Below are 22254 nucleotides of genomic sequence, written 5' to 3'. Positions count from 1 at the left end.
TCATCAGCTTTTTGACAGCTCACAAGCCTTCGTGACTGAGTCTCGACCCGCCTCGCGCGCTGCCGCGGGTCACTTCTGTCCACTTTCTTGGCAGATGTGCTCCAGCTCTCTCAGGGCTCTTGGGCATCCCTTCATGGACAGCGCACTTTTCCAGTCTCAGGGGGACTCACGTCTGGGCTCTGACTGGGGTCCTGGAGGAGGTGAGCTGCGTAGCTCTGGGCCACTTTAATGCTGAAAGGTCAACATTTGTCCCAGTTCCACCTGTGAAGCAGGTTTTCCTCTTGGGTGTGACAGTACTTTGCTCTATGTTCCCATCAGCCTTGAAAAGCTTCCCAGGCCCTGCTGGACCGTCGGGCTGGTGCTCACTGGGCGGTGTTCCACATTGCAACACGCCAGATCCAACCCCAGAGCTCCAATTCTGCCACTTTTACTTTGTACCTTTTTCCACATGTGCAGTATCGCTCAGATGCTTTTTTCCAGACTCCATGAGAGATTTAAGGTGTTTTCTTTCAGTTGAACACAGGCCATCTTGGTGGACTGACGGGAGATTGTCAGCTCATGGACCTCTTCTCCCCCTCACCAGCTGAGCTCTGCAGCTCTTCCTGTGGCCACTGGCCTCACAGTCGATCCCTCTGCAGTGTCCTGAAGAGTGGGCTCCACTTGGGAAGAGCTTGGGATGAAGCGTGTTGCAGGAATGTGAGGAAACATTAACGAATTATTTCAAATCTGATGGAGGTGGACCTCTTGATCTCAGCACACACAGCAGTGTAGCAGACACCAGGTGGCGCTAGTCACTCGCAGCACTACGATGACATCACACTGTCATCCCGTCCTCTGGAGCTCTGGCTCAGTCTGGACTGGGCTGATCTGCAGCTGAAGAGGCTTGAACGGGGCTGCTATTTTGCTTTTGGTGGATGAAAGCTGGATAATAACATCAGGATTGTCGTACAGTATTTTACATCATAATAAGAGCCCTGTGTTTTTAAAATGAGCCCTTCCAAGTCCAGAGGAGTTGGTAGCTTCCACACAGCATCTCCCAACCTGTGACTATAACAAATTGCAATCCTGAATCACGTGAAGGGCATCGCCAGGCACAAGACGGAGCAGACCGGAACCAACCCTGCGGTGGCAGCTGTGTAACACGAGGGGCCGAGCGCCCGCGCCCGCGGACAGGACGGGTCCGGGGTCCGGGGTCCGGGCCGGGTGCTCTTGTTAACGCGTCCTGCGCAGGCGCGCTGCGGGTGTTGTGCCGAGCGGAGCTGCGGCGTGCGGGGGGCGGGGCGGAGGTGGGCGTGTGAGCCAGCTGATCGTGTGCAGAGTCGCGGCGGTGTGCGGGACTGGCAGCCTGGCTCGTCTCCAGCGTCACCTCGGCAGGCGATGTGCGAGCTGCGCACGGCAGTGTAGCCCGCTCGTCTGTAGAAGGTCCCGGCGCGACGGGAGCAGCGCCCAGCGCCCAGGCAGGGAGCCCGGCAGGCGCAGGAGAGGAGTCCGGGCGGCCGGGGGGGCCGGAGCCACAGAACGCTGATTGCGGCGCTGCCAACAGTAAGTGGGGCTGCTCGCAGGTAGCAGCACCCGGAGGACGGAGTGCGCCTCATTTGCATTACAAACGAGTCCGAGCACCGCGCGGCTGTGCGCTTTCCTCCCCGCGATCCCGCCGAGCGCGGCGCCTGAGCGCTGCCCGGCTGTGCGCATCCCGCAGGCAGGAGGAGGAGGAGAGGGGAGTCTGTGGTGTCGGTCCTGTCGGTGCCTGTCGGTGCCGGGGACGGGGGACGGTGCGGCTGCTCTCTCTCCGCAGCGGCGGGGCTGGCGAGAGCCGACACGCGTTATGTAATGCAAGTGGGAAGACAGGATCTCGCCTCTCCACGGAGCGCGGGTGCGAGGCGAAGGTCTGTCGCGGATGTTGTGGATATTGTCCTCCTGGAGGAACTCGGATGCGCTGCTGTGTGTAATCGCGGCTGTAACCTTGACTGTGTCTGCGGGTGGTGTGACGAGCTGTCGGCTGTTGGGGACGGGGCTGGGCGCCGGTGCCCCGGGAGGAAGGAGCACACAGCCCTGCCGGCCGGGTCTCCGTGGCGCCGCCGAGAGGGCAGGGAGCGCCGGTGTGTCCGTAGTGTCTTGTCTCCGTGGGGCAGAGCGCGGCGGTCCTGCGTGGATGCGAGCGTGTGTGTGTGGATGCGCGCGTGCGCGCGGCCGCCTGGGGGCGATGATGTAATCCTGTTTGTGTGTAAGTGTGCCAGCTGTGTGTGTGTGGGGGGGGGGGGTGCGAGCACGTGCCGTGGGGCCGTGTGAGCGCGGAGGGTGGCGTGATGCCCCGGCGCTCGGCGCTGCGCTCCTGCTCGGGTGAGCTGGCCGTGCAGTACTCAGCCCCCTGCTCTGCTCTTCTCTGACCTGTCTGTCCCTGCCCGGCCCGGTCCGGTCCGGTCCGGTTCGGTGCGGTGCTGCGCTGTGAGTTTGGAGGGAGGAGGAGTCAGGCAGCTCACCTTACTGCCCATCAGAAAATACTGCGCCCCCACCTCCCTGTCACCTGAGAGAGGGGATCGATCCCTGCTCCTCCTCTGGCTGTGACCCCAGTCAAAGGCTCCCAGGACAGCAGCCCAGCTGTCCCTCCTGGCCCCTGCAGCTGTTGGTGATTAATCTCAGGATCTCATCTAGCTGTGTCTTAAGACACGCCAGGGTTTCGGCTTCAACAACATGGCTGGGTGGCTTGTTCCACACTCCCAACACTCTGTGTGTAAAGAAGTACTCCCGTCTCGTCCTGATGGGAGAAACTCATCCAGCTGTGTCTTGAGGGAAACCAGAGTATCGGCTTCAGCATCATGGCTGTGTACCTGTTCCACACACCCACAACTCGTAGTGCGCAGGGCCTCCTGTTCTCAGTTTTCCCTGTGTTTCAGTGTGGTTTCCCCTCTAACCCTCTGGCTCGTGTTTCTCCCTAGATGATGAAGACGTCCCCTGGTTTGACTCTGGGGTTCGTGAATACTTGAATCTTAGTCCAACCTGTTCGAGGCAGGAAAGGTTCAGTCCTGTAGTGGATCTGCTTGTTCCTGTCTGGACTGAGCTGTGTCCAGTGTACAGGTTTAGCATGAGGTCTCTCCAGTTCGACTCCGTGCTGTTATCTGTGTACCCTGACAGTCTGCTTGCACTTTCACTGCCCCCCACAGTGCCCTGAGGGTGTCGGTGCTGTGGGGTTTCAGAAGTAACCCTGTCAGTGTGAGGAGCTCAGGAGAGACCAGGGCAGTGTGTAACTGGCTCTTCCATTCTCTCACGATGGAGGGGACTTGATCCTGCCTGCCCTGTGTGAGGGTCTGTCCAGGCCCTGGGGGGTCCAGTCCAGTCCGGCCTGGTCCAGAGTCTGTCTCGGCCACAAGCAGGCAGTGGCCAGCTCGCCAGTGGACAGGCAGGCACTGACCGGGAGCTCTGAGCTTGCTGGTCAGCAGACCCGTCAGTCTAAGGGCTTGATTGGGGTCAGTTAGGAGCTGAGGTCATAGGTCAGAGGAAGGTTCTGGAGTGCCTGCTGTGGCTGAAAGCCTCTGTCTGCTGGCGAGATCCCTGCTTGAGAAGGGTCTCGCATTGTACTCTCCTGGCAGCAGGGTGGTTCAGCTTAGAGCAGAGACATGTGGGTCCACTGCCGATCCAGGAGCTTGCCCAGTGGTCAATCAGTGAAGCGGTTTGCTGCAGGCGGGCTCCAGGTGTCGTGGGTTTGAGCCTGGGTCACCTCTCCAGCCGACAGTGACCGGGGTGTTTTTTCAGCGCCAGCTCAGCCCCTGGTCAAACAGGGAGTAATGAGCGATAAGTCTTTCCTCCTGTCAGCACTGAAGCTCGTCACGTCCCTTCGCTTGTGCCGGTAGTGTGTCCAGAGCAGCTCGTTGTGTTTTAACACGGACTACAGAGACTTGCAGTGCAGTAGCTGATTAGGTCTGTGTATATTAAAACACTCAGTGCGGATGGACAGTTTGGTGAGTTAGTCTTGCAGAAAAAAACATTTCTAATTACGTTTTTTACAATGTTGTCCTGTTTTACATGCAGTACTCCATTTTATTGTATTGACAATGCCCGTTGCCTGGAATACTGATCAGAAGCGATCCGAAGGGAGTCCAGGAATTCTTAAATTATCTTTCTGCATGGAATGAACAATTCCTGTCAGCTGTTCCAGACACCCACAACTTTCTCAAGTGTGTTAACACTTCTTGTACCTTGTTTTCTGTAACACGGGGACATGTTATTAATATCTTCTGTTGCAAATACAATATTCACGTAGAATGTTTGCTTTTTGTTTCTAATCTACCATTATCGATCCCTCATTATCTCATTAAATAATACACCCCTTCCTGTTCTTTCACTGTTGTTGCACTGAAGCAGCTCTGCCTTATTTTCTGCCTCTGCTGCAAATATTCTTTTCTGTCTCCTGCTTGGCGACTCCTTTTTCAGATGCCGCTCATTTTACTCTTTTACATCTTTGAATCCTGGGACTCTTAAAACAGTCTGTGGAAGTGCTCTCTTCCCTCTGAGCTGTTGTCTTCATGTTTTCATCAGAGTGTTCATCCTTTATGTTCCTAGACATGGACATGATTGTTTAGGGATGAATTTGTTTTGAACCTTCAACATGGTTTTGAAAGTATAACCACTCTCTTCTGTCCAGCTCACTGCCTGTAAGCCCTCCCACTCCTTCACTGTGGGCTGTTCATAAACTATACACCCTCATTTTAATCCCAGGTTCTTGAGAAGGAAAGTGTGTGTCAACAGTAACTCTACAGTGGCTCAGTCACACACTGTAGTTCTGTTAATACTGTTCTGGTTGTTTGAAAGGAGTAGGTCAGGGTTTTCAGACTTTCGTTCCTGGAGGGTCTAGTCTGTTCTGGGTTTTGTTCCAACCTGAATTGTCAGTTAAACAATGAACCTAATGTTTTCTTAATATATTTTACAGTTGATAACTTTGACTTTGTTAAAGGTATAGTAATCTACAAAACACTCTGGAGCCAGGCTAGAAGTTAATTAACATGAAACCCACTATGTAACTAAGAGCTCAGGGGGAGCCATACCCAGAAGACACCGGGCTCTCTGTAACACGGGCTCACCTCCTGTGGACTAGGGCTCTTCACAGACTGGGCTCTGACATGATCATCAACTGTTCCAGTTATAATCTGCTTCTGCATTGGAAGCACTTCTTTACACAGAGGGTGGTGGGAGACTAGAACTAGCTGTCCAGTTGTGTTGTTGAAGCCGATGCCCTGGTTCCTGTCAAGAAACAGCTGGATAGGAACCTGGGATCAGTGAGCTACTAGCTTCTGAACAGGCTGGACTCCTCTGCAGGGACTACTGTCGTCTATAACCTGTCTTATGTTCTTAAACCCCCATCACAGTGTCTGTAATAAAATTGGGGGAAGTTTAAATCTCCCAGGAATATAACATTGTCTTGACTGCACACTGCCCTGATCTCAGCAGGCAGAAGATGCATTAGCTGCTCTGTAGTTACACCAGTTGCTTGCAGCTCATGTGTTCCAGTTGATCCCAGTACAGCTCTTGCAGCTCCAGTGTTCCAGTTGATCCCAGTGCAGCTCTTGCAGCTCCAGTGTTCCAGTTGATCCCAGTGCAGCTCTTGCAGCTCCTGTGTTCCAGTTATTCCCAGTGCAGCTCTTGCAGCTCCTGTGTTCCAGTTGCTCCCAGTGCAGCTCTTGCAGCTCCAGTGTTCCAGTTGATCCCAGTACAGCGTTCCTTCACCCATTCAGGGGAGGATCTTTTCTGTTGAAGTCTGCATGACAAGCACTTCCTTAAGTACTTAAGTCAGAGCATGAAGGAGGCTTGCACAGGTCTTGCTATCTTCACCTGGTGTGTGTGGAATATCCAGCTCAGAGGTCAAAGGTTGGGCACCCAGTCTTCAGGATGTCTGTCCAGGAAGTTGCCCCACTTTGGCCCAGTATGGGACCCGCAGAGGCCAGAACCTGCTGGAGGTCCCCAGCTGGGCATGGGAGTCGTGTTGAGCCTTGAGCACACTCAGGTTCCGTCAGAGAGCTAGTGTAAGATCCTTTTATTGTGTTGATCAGCAGAGCGCTGGAGCCTGTGTGCTGTGTGCTGTGTGCTGTGTGCTGTGTGCTGTGTGCTGTGTGCTGTGTGCTGTGTGCTGTGTGCTGTGTGCTGTGTGCTGTGTGCTGTGTGCTGTGTGCTGTGTGCTGTGTGCTGTGTGCTCTCCTGTCTGTGTGCCGTGGAGAAGTGGTTACAGATCTGTGGTGGAAATATCAGCCTGTCTCATGCTGTTTCTGAGATCAGAGAGCGGGAACCGTATTGGGACCTGAAGCCGCCCACTCTCACCTGCTGGGACAGAGGAGCTGGGGTTTCATTCCTGGGGCTCAACTGGGGTGTTATACTGCTCGTGAGCTGTGTGTGTGCCGGTCGGGGGTCAGTTTGTAGGTGCGTGCTGCGAGCTTCTGCCAAGCAGAGTGGAGTTTGGACGGGGGTGTGTGCTGTAAACAGCTCTGAGCACTGTGTGCGATTCTCCTGGTCAATGATCAGTCATGCTGGGTCCAAGTGCCAGGGAGAGAGTCGCTGTCTCTGCTCTGTAAGGAGCAGAAGCTCTTCAGTGCACCTGTTTGGGGTCTTGGTGAGTTTCAGAGTGAAGGCCGAGGCTGGGCTCAGGTCTGGGCTCAGCGTTGAGCCAGGGGTAGCGTTAGATGAGCAGCTAAGATCATGTAAGCATTACAAAGCCCAGAGCCCAAAGCTCTCCTCTGCTTGTTCTAATTCATTGCTAACCTGATCCCTGAGACACCAGAACCCTTAGCAGCTTACGGGCAAACCTCAGTCTCCTCAGGACAGGCTAGTGAAAGGTCACGCAGGGGTCAGAGGTGGTGGAATACACTGGTGCTCATGGCTGTAATGACTCCAAGAGCCTCTGGTTCTACAGCTTTCGAGCAGTGGTCCGCCCCTGGTGCGATCAGTTGCCTCTCCTCTCGAGCCCGGCTCCTTTCCTACGATGAGGAGACCTGAGATGCTTGCAGGTCATGCGTGCAGAACCTCACACCTTCAAACCTTTCTTCCCTGCAGCTTGTCTGTTGGGGCTGCACAGATGTGGGGGTTCCTCTGCAGTTACAGGTACTCCCGGGGAGGTCAGAAGTGCACCAGGGGTGTGCTGCTCGCTGTCCAGCCTGGAGCCTCCGGACAGTTAGGAGTGAGTGTGCAGGGTCCTGTTTCTCCTGCCAGCTCCTCTCCGTGCTGCGTGACTGCAGGGCACGAGGCGTCTGACCAGCTCCTTGCAGGGCTCAGACATACAGTAAACAAGGTCAGACACAACACCAAGCACAAAACAGAGCAGGCTGTGGAACCTTCTTATCCCACGACAAGCCCTGTACAGCGTGCAGGGCCTGACACATACATTCCTTTTTGTACCACAGGGAACATGGATGGTTCTGCTGTGTTTCATTGGGGTGACGTTTGGGCGGGGGTACTCTTGCAGTCGCCTCCAGAATTTTATTCTAGCCAGCTGCCAGGCCCTGCACCCTCCCTTTCTACGACACAGAGAGGCTTACAGAGCTGGTCACAGTCTGTGCGTTGCTGCCCACGGAGGGTGGCTCAGTGTGTGTGCTGGGCACACAGAGGAGCGAAGGGTTAACGCTGCGGGCCAGGTGCACTGAACAACAGAGGGACGCGCCCAATCAGAGCGCAGCAGTGTCTGCCCTGGCGCTGTGCGCTGCAGGCAGCAGGGGAGCGCGGGACGAGGCAGCAGAGTAGCAGAGGGTAGCGGAGGAGGGGAAGTGAGGGCACAGAGAAGGGCAGGAGGGCTGCACAGAAACAGGGAGGGGCTGCCTGTTGTCAGAGAGACCTTTGTTTGCAAGTCGTCTCCAGATTTCCTGGAAAGGCGCGCGGCTGTGGTCCCGACAGGCTGTTCTCTGTGCGCTGGAGTCACAGGTGTGGAAGGTGGGAGCAGCTCCGCTCCGCCTCTGCGCTCAGGTACGGTAAACACCTGTCTCGCTGGGCTTCGGGTTCCCAAACCAGTCTTTGTCCTTCGCACTTTCACTTTCTTTACCTGGCTCCAGCCGCCGGTCCGCGGCCACAGTCAATGAAAAGGCCGGAGCGTTTCAGATTCCTGGGCCATCGAGAGGCGGAGTCTTTGGCTCGGTTCCTGGGTTCGTGGGGGCAGCTACAGGTTCCCACGGTGCGGTTTGAGCACTGCGGGCGACAGAGTGGGGAAACTGAGGGTCAGGCTGGATCAACTGGTGCAGGACGAGGAGCTCAGCGCGTTGATCCAGTGTAATCTGGGCTGGGATCTTTAATGCACAATAAGTGTGGAGGCTGTTGTGCCCCCTGACCCAAGTGAGGCGCTGTGAGTGGATCCCCGTGTCCTGCTGTCCCCAGTCAGAGCTGTGGGTTCACCAGAGTGGGCACTGATTTACCACGGGGCTCTGACTGGCACAGGCTGGGCTGGTCCCTGAGTCCAGGAAGCATGTAGCCTTTATCACTAGGAAATAGCAATGTGGTTTTCTGCTGTTGCTCTTGTTGTCTGTACTAACAAAAGCACAACCTGTGTAACCTTATTTGCTTAGAGAGTATTTTACTGTATGTAAAGGTGGAAATCCAGCAAAGAGCCAGGAGAGAGGGAGGCAGTGTGGGCCAGTGGGTAGAGCCCAGAGAGAGAGAGGCAGTGTGGGCCAGTGGGTAGAGCCCAGAGAGAGGGAGGCAGTGTGGGCCAGTGGGTAGAGCCCAGAGAGAGGGAGGCAGTGTGGGCCAGTGGGTAGAGCTGAGAGAGAGGGAGGCAGTGTGGGCCAGTGGGTAGAGCCCAGAGAGAGGGAGGCAGTGTGAGCCAGTGGGTAGAGCCCAGAGAGAGGGAGAGTACATGAGACACTTTCCCGAGAATTTGCTTTATCTTGATATTTTCAGACATTGCTTTACTTTTCTGTGCGTGTGTCACTTTTGTTTAGACCACTGTGCAGCAATCATTTCCCAGCAGGCTCTGCGCTCCACCTCTGCGCCAGGGCGTCTCTCTCCTGGGCTCCAGTTTAGGAGGGTTAGTTTCCTCCTAGTGACTCTGTAACTTGCAGTTGCTGCGCGTGCTTCAGCCAGTGTGTCTGGCGGACACGCAGACCCCTGTGTGCGCAGTGCACTGGGAGGCCTGCGAGGGGCGCAGTATGAATTCTCGGTGTCGAGACGGAGCCCAGGCGTGTTTGCGACAGAGGTGCAGGGCCTGACAGAGACGCTCGTGTGTCCTCTCTCTGCAGTGTGTCCGCCCGCCAGCTGGCCCTCCACCCCCGCGTGTTGCCATGGCGAAGTTGGACACTCTGCCGGCGCTGAGTGACCCCGCGACCTCCCCCAGCCGGCAGGGCAGCATGGGCAGCGTGGGCAGCGGGGTGGCAGGGGAGCAGGAGTTCGCCATGAAGAGCGTGGGCACCCGCACGCAGCCCAGCGCCGCCCGGCCCGGCCCGCGCCGCTGCACCGCTGAGGACCGGGCCTTCAGCGCCGAGCGCGCCCCCGTCGCCAACGCCCTGTACCTGAGCGGGCAGCGCGGCGCCAGCCTGGACCTGTGCGGCAACAACGTGGCGGCTGGCGGCGAGAAGGGCGCAGGCAGCCTGCCGCCGCCTCAGTACCGAGAGCCCCCCGGCGCCGCCCCGCTGGACAACCACAACCCCCCCAAGCTCCTGCCGGTGTCGGGCAAGCTGGAGCAGGTACGTGCCGCGGCCTGTCCGAGCGGGCGCGCGCGGCGGCGCCAGGCGCGCGGCCCGCGGCTCACGGCTGCGTCTCTCCCTCCCCAGAGCAGCGACGGCCTCGTCCGGCCCTCCGCCTTCAAGCCCGTGGTGCCCAAGAGCTTCCACTCCATGCAGAACCTGGTGTGCCCCCCGCAGAGCGGCGGCGGCCGCGGCGCGGGCGCGGGCGCGGCGGCGGGGCAGCAGGACAGCCCGGGGGCGGGCAGCGGGGGCGGGGGCGCCCGGGACAGGCCTGGCGGCGGCCGGGGGGGCGCTGGCGGGGGGCTGTCGGACTCCGGCAGGAACTCCCTGACCAGCCTGCCGACCTACACGGGCTCAGGCAGCGTCTACGGCCCCCCCCACCCCCTGGGGCCGCTCAGCGCCTCCACCAGCCACATCAACCGGCTGGGCACCGCCGGCGCCTACGACAAGCCGGGCTGCCAGAACGGGCTGAGCGCCTCCGACAGCGGCCGCTCCTCCTCCGGCAAGAGCTCCTCCTCCTGCCAGCGGCTCAGCCACCTGAGCGACGCCCCTCCCCTGCGCCCCTCCCCCTCCTCCGACGACATCATCCAAGACCTGGAGGACCGCCTCTGGGAGAAGGAGCAGGAGGTGAGAGACTGGGGAGGGAGGGTGGACAGAGGGGATTGAGGGAGGGCTCTTATTGGACAGAGGGGATTGAGGGAGGGCTCTTATTGGACAGAGGGGATTGAGGGAGGGCTCTTATTGGACAGAGGGGATTGAGGGAGGGCTCTTATTGGACAGAGGGGATTGGGGAAGGGCTCTTATTGGACAGAGGGGATTGAGGGAGGGCTCTTATTGGACAGAGGGGATTGAGGGAGGGCTCTTATTGGACAGAGGGGATTGAGGGAGGGCTCTTATTGGACAGAGGGGATTGGGGAAGGGCTCTTATTGGACAGAGGGGATTGAGGGAGGGCTCTTATTGGACAGAGGGGATTGAGGGAGGGCTCTTATTGGACAGAGGGGATTGAGGGAGGGCTCTTATTGGACAGAGGGGATTGAGGGAGGGCTCTTATTGGACAGAGGGGATTGGGGAAGGGCTCTTATTGGACAGAGGGGATTGAGGGAGGGCTCTTATTGGACAGAGGGGATTGAGGGAGGGCTCTTATTGGACAGAGGGGATTGAGGGAGGGCTCTAATTGGACAGAGGGGATTGAGGGAGGGCTCTAATTGGACAGAGGGGATTGAGGGAGGGCTCTTATTGGACAGAGGGGATTGAGGGAGGGCTCTTATTGGACAGAGGGGATTGAGGGAGGGCTCTTATTGGACAGAGGGGATTGAGGGAGGGCTCTTATTGGACAGAGGGGATTGGGGAAGGGCTCTTATTGGACAGAGGGGATTGAGGGAGGGCTCTTACTGGACAGAGGGGATTGAGGGAGGGCTCTTACTGGACAGAGGGGATTGGGGAAGGGCTCTTATTGGACAGAGGGGATCGAGGGAGGGCTCTTATTGGACAGAGGGGATCGGGGAAGGGCTCTTATTGGACAGAGGGGATCGAGGGAGGGCTCTTATTGGACAGAGGGGATCGAGGGAGGGCTCTTATTGGACAGAGGGGATTGGGGAAGGGCTCTTATTGGACAGAGGGGATTGAGGGAGGGCTCTTATTGGACAGAGGGGATTGAGGGAAGGCTCTTACTGGACAGAGGGGATTGAGGGAGGGCTCTTATTGGACAGAGGGGATCGGGGAAGGGCTCTTATTGGACAGAGGGGATCGAGGGAGGGCTCTTATTGGACAGAGGGGATCGGGGAAGGGCTCTTATTGGACAGAGGGGATTGAGGGAGGGCTCTTACTGGACAGAGGGGATTGGGGAAGGGCTCTTATTGGACAGAGGGGATTGAGGGAGGGCTCTTATTGGACAGAGGGGATTGAGGGAGGGCTCTTACTGGACAGAGGGGATTGGGGAAGGGCTCTTATTGGACAGAGGGGATTGAGGGAGGGCTCTTATTGGACAGAGGGGATTGAGGGAGGGCTCTTATTGGACAGAGGGGATTGGGGAAGGGCTCTTATTGGACAGAGGGGATTGAGGGAGGGCTCTTATTGGACAGAGGGGATTGAGGGAGGGCTCTTATTGGACAGAGGGGATTGAGGGAGGGCTCTTACTGGACAGAGGGGATTGAGGGAGGGCTCTTATTGGACAGAGGGGATTGGGGAAGGGCTCTTATTGGACAGAGGGGATCGAGGGAGGGCTCTTATTGGACAGAGGGGATCGGGGAAGGGCTCTTATTGGACAGAGGGGATTGAGGGAGGGCTCTTACTGGACAGAGGGGATCGGGGAAGGGCTCTTATTGGACAGAGGGGATTGGGGAAGGGCTCTTATTGGACAGAGGGGATTGAGGGAAGGCTCTTACTGGACAGAGGGGATTGAGGGAGGGCTCTTATTGGACAGAGGGGATCGGGGAAGGGCTCTTATTGGACAGAGGGGATCGAGGGAGGGCTCTTATTGGACAGAGGGGATCGGGGAAGGGCTCTTATTGGACAGAGGGGATTGAGGGAGGGCTCTTACTGGACAGAGGGGATTGGGGAAGGGCTCTTATTGGACAGAGGGGATTGAGGGAGGGCTCTTATTGGACAGAGGGGATTGAGGGAGGGCTCTTATTGGACAGAGGGGATTGAGGGAGGGCTCTTATTGGACAGAGGGGATTGAGGGAGGGCTCTTATTGGACAGAGGGGATTGGGGAAGGGCTCTTATTGGACAGAGGGGATTGAGGGAGGGCTCTTATTGGACAGAGGGGATTGAGGGAGGGCTCTTATTGGACAGAGGGGATTGGGGAAGGGCTCTTATTGGACAGAGGGGATTGAGGGAGGGCTCTTATTGGACAGAGGGGATTGAGGGAGGGCTCTTACTGGACAGAGGGGATTGGGGAAGGGCTCTTATTGGACAGAGGGGATTGAGGGAGGGCTCTTATTGGACAGAGGGGATTGAGGGAGGGCTCTTACTGGACAGAGGGGATTGAGGGAGGGCTCTTATTGGACAGAGGGGATTGAGGGAGGGCTCTTATTGGACAGAGGGGATTGAGGGAGGGCTCTTATTGGACAGAGGGGATTGGGGAAGGGCTCTTATTGGACAGAGGGGATTGAGGGAGGGCTCTTATTGGACAGAGGGGATTGAGGGAGGGCTCTTATTGGACAGAGGGGATTGAGGGAGGGCTCTTACTGGACAGAGGGGATTGGGGAAGGGCTCTTACTGGACAGAGGGGATTGGGGAAGGGCTCTTATTGGACAGAGGGGATTGGGGAAGGGCTCTTATTGGACAGAGGGGATTGAGGGAGGGCTCTTATTGGACAGAGGGGATTGGGGAAGGGCTCTTATTGGACAGAGGGGATCGGGGAAGGGCTCTTATTGGACAGAGGGGATTGAGGGAGGGCTCTTATTGGACAGAGGGGATTGAGGGAGGGCTCTTATTGGACAGAGGGGATTGGGGAAGGGCTCTTATTGGACAGAGAGGATCAGGAGGAGGGCTCTTATTGGACAGAGGGGATTGAGGGAGGGCTCTTATTGGACAGAGGGGATTGAGGGAGGGCTCTTATTGGACAGAGGGGATTGAGGGAGGGCTCTTATTGGACAGAGAGGATCAGGAGGAGGGCTCTTATTGGGCTACAGCTACAGCTGAGCTACAGCTCCAGTTGAACATAGTAACTGGGAGCATGACATCAGGGCATGACTGGAAGGGCTCTGGCGCCCTCCTGCTCCCTGTCATCACGCCCCCTGCTGTTCTGCAGGTGCTGCACATGCGCCGCAACCTGGACCAGAGCGAGGCCGCCATCGTGCAGGTGTTCGAGGAGAAGCAGCGCGTGTGGGAGCGCGAGATGGAGGAGCTGCGGCAGAACTACGCCAACAAGCTGCAGCAGGTGTCGCGCAAGGCGCAGCGCACCCAGCAGACACTGCAGCTGCAGATCAGCCGGCTGCAGCAGGACAAGCGCAGGCTGCAGGAGGAGCTGGCGGCCCTGCTGGCCCAGAGGGAGGAGCTGGAGAGGAAGTGCCTGGACTACAAGAAGGAGCAGGCTGACATCCTGCCTCGCCTGGAGGAGACCAAGTGGGAGGTGAGGGGGGGAGATCAGGACAGACCAAGTGGGAGGTGAGGGGGGGAGATCAGGACAGACCAAGTGGGAGGTGAGGGGGGGAGATCAGGACAGACCAAGTGGGAGGTGAGGGGGGAGGATCAGGACAGACCCAGTAGGAGGTGACGGGGGAGATCAGGACAGACCCAGTGGGAGGTGAGGGGCGTACTAGTGGCATCGGGGCGCTGTGTGGCAGCAGGAGTGAGGAAACCCTGCTGTTTGACACTGCAGCTCTCTGCCCTTCGGTGAGCTGCGGCCCAATTCAGGTGATGATACTGGCCCAGTGGTGCTGTGCTGTGAAAAGCTAGGCAGATCAAAGTATTTGCAGAATTCTTAATGAACTGGTTTTGCTGGGCAACTGTCCCATTTATTGGAGTCAAATCTTTCACCCATATACAGGATGATACCTTAAATGACAATGCTTACATTTAAACTAGAACTTTCAGGAGATTTTAGGTGGTCCCATAATGGGATGGAATTCCCTGTGTGTCCTTTCTTTCAGCCGGCTTGTGGCCAAGTTTAAGCTCCCTGGCGCCGTCTGTGCTCGGGGTGAACTGGATTGTGTGGGTCTGGGCCTCCACTGTCCCCCAGAACACCACTGCTCTGGTTTTGACACAGTTAGTGTTCATCTGCCCCATTCTGTTCCAGCTGACTGTGGCTCAGCAGGCTCTGTTGGACAGAGCTCTGTGGACCGATTGGAGCTGTGGAGCTCTGTGGGCTCTGTGGACCGATTCTTCCACACGGCAGCCACCAGCAGGAGGCGCTGTAGCGGAAGAGACCGGGGGAGGGGGGCTGGTGTGATCTCTGTGTGTGGCCTTGCCCGCGTTCTGCCGGGGGCTCACCTGTCTCCCCTCCCCGCCCCAGGTGTGCCAGAAGGCGGGGGAGATCTCCCTGCTGAAGCAGCAGCTGCGGGAGTCGCAGGCGGAGGTGGCGCAGCGCGCGGGCGAGATGGTGGCGCTGCGGGCGCAGCTCAGGGAGCTGAGCGGGCAGCTGCGGGAGCGCGAGGAGGCGGTGCTGGGGCTCAAGGACTCCTACAGCAGCAAGAGCCTGGCGCTGGAGCGCTGCGAGGGGGAGCTGCAGAGGACGCTGGCCGAGGTGAGCTGAACGGGTCGGAGTAACACAGCGGGACACGCACACAAGAGCCTCTCCGGCGCTCCCTGTTCCACCTCTGTGTGAGTCTCCGGTCACGCTGGCTCGGCGGAGGAGAGCCCTGCACGCCTCCTGCTGCAGCAGCCCCCTGCGCCGTCTGGTTTCACGGCCGGGACCCCCCATCCATCAAGTAGAGAGCCCTTTGACCTCCTCTGTGGGGGCTGTGTACTCACAGTGTGCGATGTCACTGGCAGGGATGCTTGTTCGAAACAAGCATGCGGGCTTTCTCTGTGAAACAGGGACGCTTGTGATCTCCCAGGAGCCGGCAGCGGGATGAGAGAGCCGTGACGTGGTGGAGGAGCCTGTCTGCCTGTTCTCATTCCTCGTGCCGGACAGGGGTCATCCCTGTGAGTCGAGACGTACGGACACCGCTGGCGATTCCAAATGATAAAAACATAGAGTATAGAGGTGGTCCCAGTACAGCCACCTGTGGTACTCCACTAATTATATCACTGATATAATTAAGAAGAGCATTGGTCCGAGTACAGCCCCCTGTGGATCTTTTTTACTCAGTGTAGTAAGATACAGTACATGCACAATGTAGCTTGTTCAAAGATTTTTTAACAAATGATGTAAACAAAATCTATCTTATTAAAATCCACACAATCTCCCAGGATTTCATTCTTATACAAATGATCTTTTATGGTTACCATAACTTTACATGTGGTATAAGTAAGACTTATTGGCTTACTGTATAATCAGTTAGTTCAGATTAGTTTCTCTTTATAAGGATGGGCAGTATATTAGCTATTCTTTCAGTCGGATGACATTATATGTCTTCAATGACTGATGGAACAGCTTTGCTAATGGTCTGTAAATAACGTTTCTTTGTTCTTTCTGTCTCTGATTTACTATTGGAATGAGCTTCACGCAGACTCTGTCGACCCCGTCCCTCTCCATGCCCTGCTGTCTCCATCCCCCTCCTGTCCTTGCCTGCGTCTCCTGAGCTCTGTCTCACTCCTGTGCAGTCTGCGCCCCTGGGAGTGCAGGTCTCCAGCTGTGCAGTACAAAGTGCACTTGAAAGCAATATCATATCCTGATCAAAGTTCCCTAGAGGTTCTCTTGCCTGTGTTCCTCACCCTGTTTAAATAGACGAGAGAGGTCAAGACAGAGTGAGGACTTTAGCTGCTCACATCCCTGAAAGGTCTTCCCAATCCGTGTGAGGAAAACTAAAATCCCCCATGAGCACCACCTTCTTCACACACACGGTCCTAATTCATTCTACAACATTGACACCATGGACTCAGCTGACCCAGGTGATCTGTCTCCTGCCCCTCATGCTGTGTCTCTCAAGTGTTTTCTGTGCGGTCCGACCCAAACGGACTCCGAGCTCCAGGGTTCTCCAGGTTCGGTCCAGCGCTGAGAGCTCTTTTCCGCTGGCTGCTCTACTCCCCCCATCTCTTCCATCTCAATCAAAGCTGACTCTGGAATCTGTTTGTCCCGTGTGGCGCCCTGGGGTGTGTGTGAGGGGCTGTTCGGCACTGACCCCGCGCTCCCTCGCCCCCACAGGTCTCTCTGCTGCGGGACAAGCTGGGCGTGTTCGAAGCAGAGGTGCTGGGACTGAAGCAAGCGCTGGTGGAGCTGGGGGGCGCCGGGCGGGCGGCTGCGCCCTCCCCTCAGAGCCCCCCGGACGGGCCGCCGCCCCCCCAGGCGGACGCCCTGCTGAGCCTGCAGAGCGACGAGGCGAAGGCGCAGCGGCAGGCCGAGGCGGGGGGGCTGCGGCGGCAGCTGGAGAGGCTGCAGGGCGAGCTGAGGCTGGAGAGGCAGCAGAGGGAGAGGCAGGCGCTCAGCTTCGCCAAGGAGCGGCACACCTGGCAGGGCGAGAAGGAGCGCGTGCTCAAGTACCAGGCCCAGCTGCAGCTCAACTACGTAGAGATGTACCAGAAGAACCAGGCCCTGGAGCAGCAGGTGGGCCAGCTCAGCTCCAAGATCAGCCTCCCCTCCCCGCCCACCAGCCTCCCGCTGCCCCCCCCGCCCCCCCCCGAGGACAAGAAGCCCTCCCCGCCCCAGCTCACCCCGCCCTGGGGCGGGCCGTCCCGTCTCGAGCGGATCGAGTCGACGGAGATCTAGCCGGCCTGTCCCGGGACACGGCACCGCTGGCGAGGCAGCGCCGGGCTGCGGAGAGCGCAGAGAGGCTGGGCCGCGCGGACCGCGCCCATCCGGGGACAGAGGAACTGGCACTGACGCTCTGCTGGCCCACTGGAGCTCATCCATTTACTCACGCTGAGCCCACTGGTGGCACCTGGACTGACACGCTGACTGGAGCTGCTGCTGACGGCATGCAAACTGGGAGCCTGACACACTGACACGGGAGCTGCAGCTGTCCAGCCTCACTCCTCCTGCGGTCTACGGCCTGGGAGAGCTCCCTGGCCCGCTCGAGGCAGATCAGTTTTGGGGGAGCTGTTTGTATTCCTCCTTCTAAATCTCTCATCTAAGGATAATGAGGGCTACGGTTTTGAAATTGAATTTACCTGAGCTGCAGCACTGACCCCTGGTGCTGATCAACTGCAGGCAGCGGGTCGGTCCATTAGTACTGAGGCCTGGCGCCGATCCACTGCAGACAGCAGGGTCGGTCCAACAGTACTGACCCCCGGCGCCGATCCACTGCAGGCAGCGGGTCACTCCAGGAGCACTGAGGCCTGGTGCTGATCAACTGCAGACAGCGGGTCGGTCCGTTAGTACTGAGGCCTGGCGCCGATCAACTGCAGGCAGCGGGTCAGTCCAGGAGCACTGAGGCCTGGCGCCGATCCCCAGATCATCACTGAGATGTTCTCGTACTATGGAACACAGGTATTTCCTCAGGGATGCCTCTCAGATATTCCAGGATTAACAGTGAGGTGTTCCAGTAGAAAATACTGACTGCAGTTGCAGGGCAGGAAACTAGTATTTGAGTATGGAGAGCTTAGATTATTACAGTGTAGGACACTGAAGTGTTCCAGAAGGGAAAACACAGATATTCAGTACAGATCATCGTGGTATGCACAGCTGAGATATTCTTGTGCAAATCTGTGAAATATTTGAACATGCAGATATTTTGCAGGAGCATAGAGAGGTATTCCAGTAGAAAATTCCCAGGTGGAGGTGTTCTGTATCTCTGGATTACAGAACGCAGTATGACTGTGTTCCAGAGCACATCTCATTAAAATGATCTGGAACAGAACACATGACCACGTTGTAATGATCCAACTTGATAAGTCAGGTGAAAATGAATTGCATGAGGTCAGCAGTGTGGGGAAGTGGCCAGGGCTCTGGCTTCAGTGGCTTTGAAGACAAATATCAAGGAAATAATAATCCTGGTGTGATATGAGAGTAGACTAACGTCGTGCTCTGAGGAGCTCAGCTGTGTTGTGTCCTGCTGCAGTTCGCCCTGGACTCCCTCCCCTGCCCACCTCGTCCACCCCAAGCTCGTTACACACACAGACCCCCTCGCCGCTGGTACAAGAAGAAAAACCTCTTTCCAAGTAGCTGCCATTAAACAAAGTAAAGTAAAAGTCCCTGAGCCACCCTTTACATGAACATTGTTTGCTTCAGCTGCCAGGGTGCAAGACCACAGAGGCACACAGTGCCTGGCCTGAGAGGGGCAGCATGCTGCACCACCCCCTCTGCTGGTAGGCCCGTGTCAGTGCACACCTGCTAGCGCCAGCCCCCAGGAGCAGACAGGACCTGGCCCGAGGAGAGACTGCGCCTGTGCAGTGGGATTTGGCTCCTCTCTGATAAGTGTGGACTTCAGTGCCAGCAGCGCGCTGCTGGAGAAGATGGAGAGCTGGCTGACCAGCCGAGGGCTCACCTGCGCACACCTGGACTGTTAGTGACCCTGGGAGCCGAGCCGCAGGAGCTGCGATGAGGCTGCGCTCCTCTTCAGATAGAGCATTTTACTTGAAAACCACCTTGAAATTCTCCGTTTCGAACAATCAGAAGAGGTTTAAACAAAAACTGGATCTTCTGGTGAAATTCTAAGAAATGGGGAGTGAGAAGATTGTATATGGACTCAATTGGACAAGAAAGGTAAGCTGGTTCAATACAGTGAAAGAATTCATTGAGTGAAAGAAAGCAATTAGGGGCTTAAAGCTGAATTAAAAAAGCTGTGAGCCTGGAGACCTGTGGACAGCTGTGGCGGACAGGAGAGGGAACGACCCCGGACCCCCCAGAAACTCGCCACCCCACGCAGCAGGTGAGCGGAGGGCACAGCAGAGGGAGTCGAACTCGTGCCATCAAGACACGCTGGATGATAATCGATGTCACAAACTCCCGCTCTGAAAGCCACAGCAGCAGAGGCCCAGTGGTCGACCCCTCTGGCCTGAGCAGCTGTGTGCCTGTGTGCTTGGTGGGGCAGCAGACAGCAGACAGCAGACAGACAGACGAGCAGACTTGAACAGGGGGCGGGAAGTCCCAGCAGTCACTGCCCCGAAGAGCCCGCCCCATTAAAATGAGCAGTTTGGCACCTGTGACACAACACCAAGCCCAAAATGGAAGAGAAACAACTTCAGCCTACCTTAACCTTGTGCATTACGCACGGCCTGACATATATGCCTGCTACTGGACAATTGTGCTTAATTAAACTGCTCATACTAATATGGCGGGGTTTTGAGTAACCTGAAAATGATGTCACCTTAGGAAATCTTGGGCTCCTGAAAATGTCCGTGAATCTGGGAATGTGGGAATCCTGATGGTTTGAGCCCTTCCTGGACCCGGGGTGGAGTGGCAGGGGTGGGCAGAGGGCTGGGAGGGAGAGTGGAACAGCATCGAGTCGGGAAGGAGGAAGAGGAGGGGACTGACAGAGGTGGAGAAAGCAGGAGAGAGACAGAGAGGCAGGATTGCTTCACAGGTCCCAGGACTGCACAGAGCCCCACAGGGCTCCTCGGGGCTGGTCAGGAACCCACAGGGCTCAGTGTGGTTTGCAAGACGCTATAGTGTCCACAGAGTCCATAGGTGTTTATAGGATCCACAGGGAGATGTAGGCTACACAGGGCCCAAGGGATACACAGGGCACTACAGGCTACAGCAGGGGTCCGTGAAGAACCACAGGGTTCCACAGCTATCCACAATGTCCATAGGTCTCTGTAGGGTCCACAGGGCTCCACAGAGTCTATAGGTCTCTATAGGGTCCACAGGGCTCCACAGAGTCTATAGGTCTCTATAGGGTCCACAGAGCTCCACAGAGACTATAGGTCTCTATAGGGTCCACAGAGCTCCACAGAGGCTATAGGTCTCTCCGTAGGGTCTGCTGAGTGGGAGGAGCTGAAGCTGCACTCCACCAGTGTCTTTCTCCTCTTTAGACTTGCTGCTATGTACTTCTAGTAGAACCTGAGAGAAAAGTGTACTTGGATGTAAATATCATTGTTATCGATGTGTACATATATCTATAATGGTATTCCAAGATATTGCGTGTGAATAATTTAAGAGGATTATTGTGAATTAATTAAACAGACACTTCAGCTTTTATTTTTTAAAATATATAAATATATATCTTTACTTTGGGTCTACTACATGGTACAGAAGAAATGAACATATCCAAACTCTGTTCATGTGTTTCCTTTTTATTATTGTTGTTATTGTAATGTCTGAAGAAAACAAAACGCTTCAATGTTTTTTTACAATTCTTTTTATTTATGTTAAGAACTGTAATTGCTTGATTGAAAGCATACTCTAGCAACAATAAACCAATAAATACATGAAAAAATACATCTGAGCATTCTACTCTTTCTAGAATAATCTCTCAATCTCTCCATGGTTACAGGCTCAAAGGGCAAGCACTGCTGACCACAGGTAAAGAGGTCCAGGACAGATGTGCTTGTAGCTCCAGGACATTTCTTGTATTAGGAATTTGTCTTTTCACATACCCCGGCTTGCTCTCCATGAGACACACAAACAGGGAGAGAGAAGCTAAGGGTGAAAGTGCAGGGTCAGTCATTCATAAGGCACCCCTGGAGCAGCTGGGGTGAAGGGCCTTGCTCAGGGGCCCCTTGGAGTGAGATTCCTTTTTTTTTGAACCAGCAACCTTCCAGCCACAGGCGCAGATCCTGAGCCACAGAGCCACTGCTCCGCCAGCACCAGATAGGAGCAGAGGTGACACCATGGTTATTATGTGCGGAAGACAAACCCAGAATGAAAGGCAGTAGTGGAGAAGATCTTATAACTGAAGACCTGTTCCCCTCGACACATTAGTAAATACAAAGCTTCTGCAGACATGCTCATAAATCCAAGCTTCAGTGCCAGCCTTGTGATTAATGTGCTTGAACTCCTTTCCATGGGCCCCAGTTACCTCCCGCCTGTGCGGAGTGTGTTGCCAGTCTGCAGGCTCTCCTGACTGGGGAGGTCCTCCACATGCCTTCAGCTACTGGAATCAAGGAGCAATCCCCCGTCCTGGGCTTCGGTCTGCCGTTAAACAGCCTGGAGATGGAGATGCAGAATGAGAGATCAGCACTCTTCCTTGTTAGAGCTTCACAATGGTCACAACTGACAGGAGACCACGTGGCTCAGCTACTGTAGGTCACTTGGTCGCTAGTATCCAGGCGATCAGAGGATCCCAGCCAGCGGTGTCTCGAAGCAATCAGCAGTATGGCAGCTTGTTCCACACTCCCACAGCCCCTGTAACGCCGGGGTTCCTTCAGCGTGTGACAATCCTGAGCGTGAGGACTGCGCAGCGCGCTGCAGTCTCGCTGCAGCAGTGCAGCTGTCCCTCCTGCTGGACTCCTGCTCTGGACCTGAGCACCTCTAACTCAGAACCAGAACTGAAACCCATAGGAGATGTCAAACACTTCCAATCCTGCATTCACAAAAGCTCACTTAAAAGCAGCGAGCCAGTGCAATAACAGAAACCCCATTGTTGGCCAAAGCCTGCACTTCGGTCTCGCTCACTTCTTCCTGGTTCTACAGCAGCTTCTCCCACCAGGGCCCGGCTCCGGATCTGGGCTGAGGATCGGAGAGCAGGACAGTGCAGCTTTCAGTGTGCAGACTGGAATAATGAACATGACGGTTTGTCTGAACTCAGTTATTTCCACCTTAGTATTGCAAAAGATGTCAAGGACAATACTTCCCAAGCAGCTCTGTAGTCTTACCCTGGCAGAATTAATTGAGTGAACCCTGTCACTGGCACAGCCTTCCTCTAATCACTTGCATTTCTCATACACATGGAGCATATTGAGGTAACCAGTAAAAAAATCCAAACACTAATATCATAATGGCTTTATAAAAGCAGGGACAGATTTCCTTCTAGCGACACAAGTCAGAAAAGATGTGAAAGATTATTCTGCTTGTCTGCCGTGAATTCCGGAGACATCTAGTGTCAGTGTGATACTAACTGCGCATGCTTTCCTTTGTTTTGAAAAACGCGTTACAGCCAGTCCCCGGGTTCTGTTTGTCC

General features: G+C 55.9%; 1 protein-coding gene across 4 annotated transcripts; it reads left to right on the top strand.

Moving 5' to 3' along the window:
- The first annotated feature begins 707 nt into the window (after window positions 1–707).
- On the top strand, window positions 708–20573 carry LOC148673855 (leucine zipper putative tumor suppressor 3-like). 4 transcript variants are annotated; one of them, XM_088630758.1, is made up of 6 exons: window positions 708–1542; window positions 9204–9647; window positions 9735–10274; window positions 13404–13724; window positions 14607–14837; window positions 16401–20573. In XM_088630758.1, the coding sequence occupies exons 2-6, from the start codon at window positions 9246–9248 to the stop codon at window positions 16959–16961; spliced, it is 2055 nt and encodes a 684-aa protein (XP_088486884.1). In that variant the 5' UTR covers window positions 708–1542; window positions 9204–9245; the 3' UTR covers window positions 16962–20573. The 4 variants fall into 4 exon arrangements, with proteins under 4 accessions (XP_088486884.1, XP_088486886.1, XP_088486885.1 ...); XM_088630760.1 differs by lacking the exon at window positions 708–1542 and adding an exon at window positions 1558–2099; XM_088630759.1 differs by lacking the exon at window positions 708–1542 and adding an exon at window positions 5630–7938.
- Window positions 20574–22254: the final 1681 nt, after the last annotated feature.

This window comes from Lepisosteus platostomus, chromosome 4 (genome assembly GCF_059453375.1).
Source record: "Lepisosteus platostomus isolate fLepPlt1 chromosome 4, fLepPlt1.hap1, whole genome shotgun sequence".
Classification (NCBI taxonomy): Eukaryota; Metazoa; Chordata; class Actinopteri; order Semionotiformes; family Lepisosteidae; genus Lepisosteus; species Lepisosteus platostomus.
Note: the sequence above shows the minus strand (reverse complement) of the source record. Positions and strands in the feature narration are given on the sequence as shown.

Coding starts and splice junctions, on each gene's coding strand:
- LOC148673855 (XM_088630757.1), top strand. CDS start 8,048: ATGAAAAGGCCGGAGCGTTTCAGATTCCTGGGCCATCGAGAGGCGGAG. Junction 10,275..13,403: donor TCTGGGAGAAGGAGCAGGAG/GTGAGAGACTGG, acceptor GCTGTTCTGCAG/GTGCTGCACATGCGCCGCAA. Junction 14,838..16,400: donor TGCAGAGGACGCTGGCCGAG/GTGAGCTGAACG, acceptor TCGCCCCCACAG/GTCTCTCTGCTGCGGGACAA.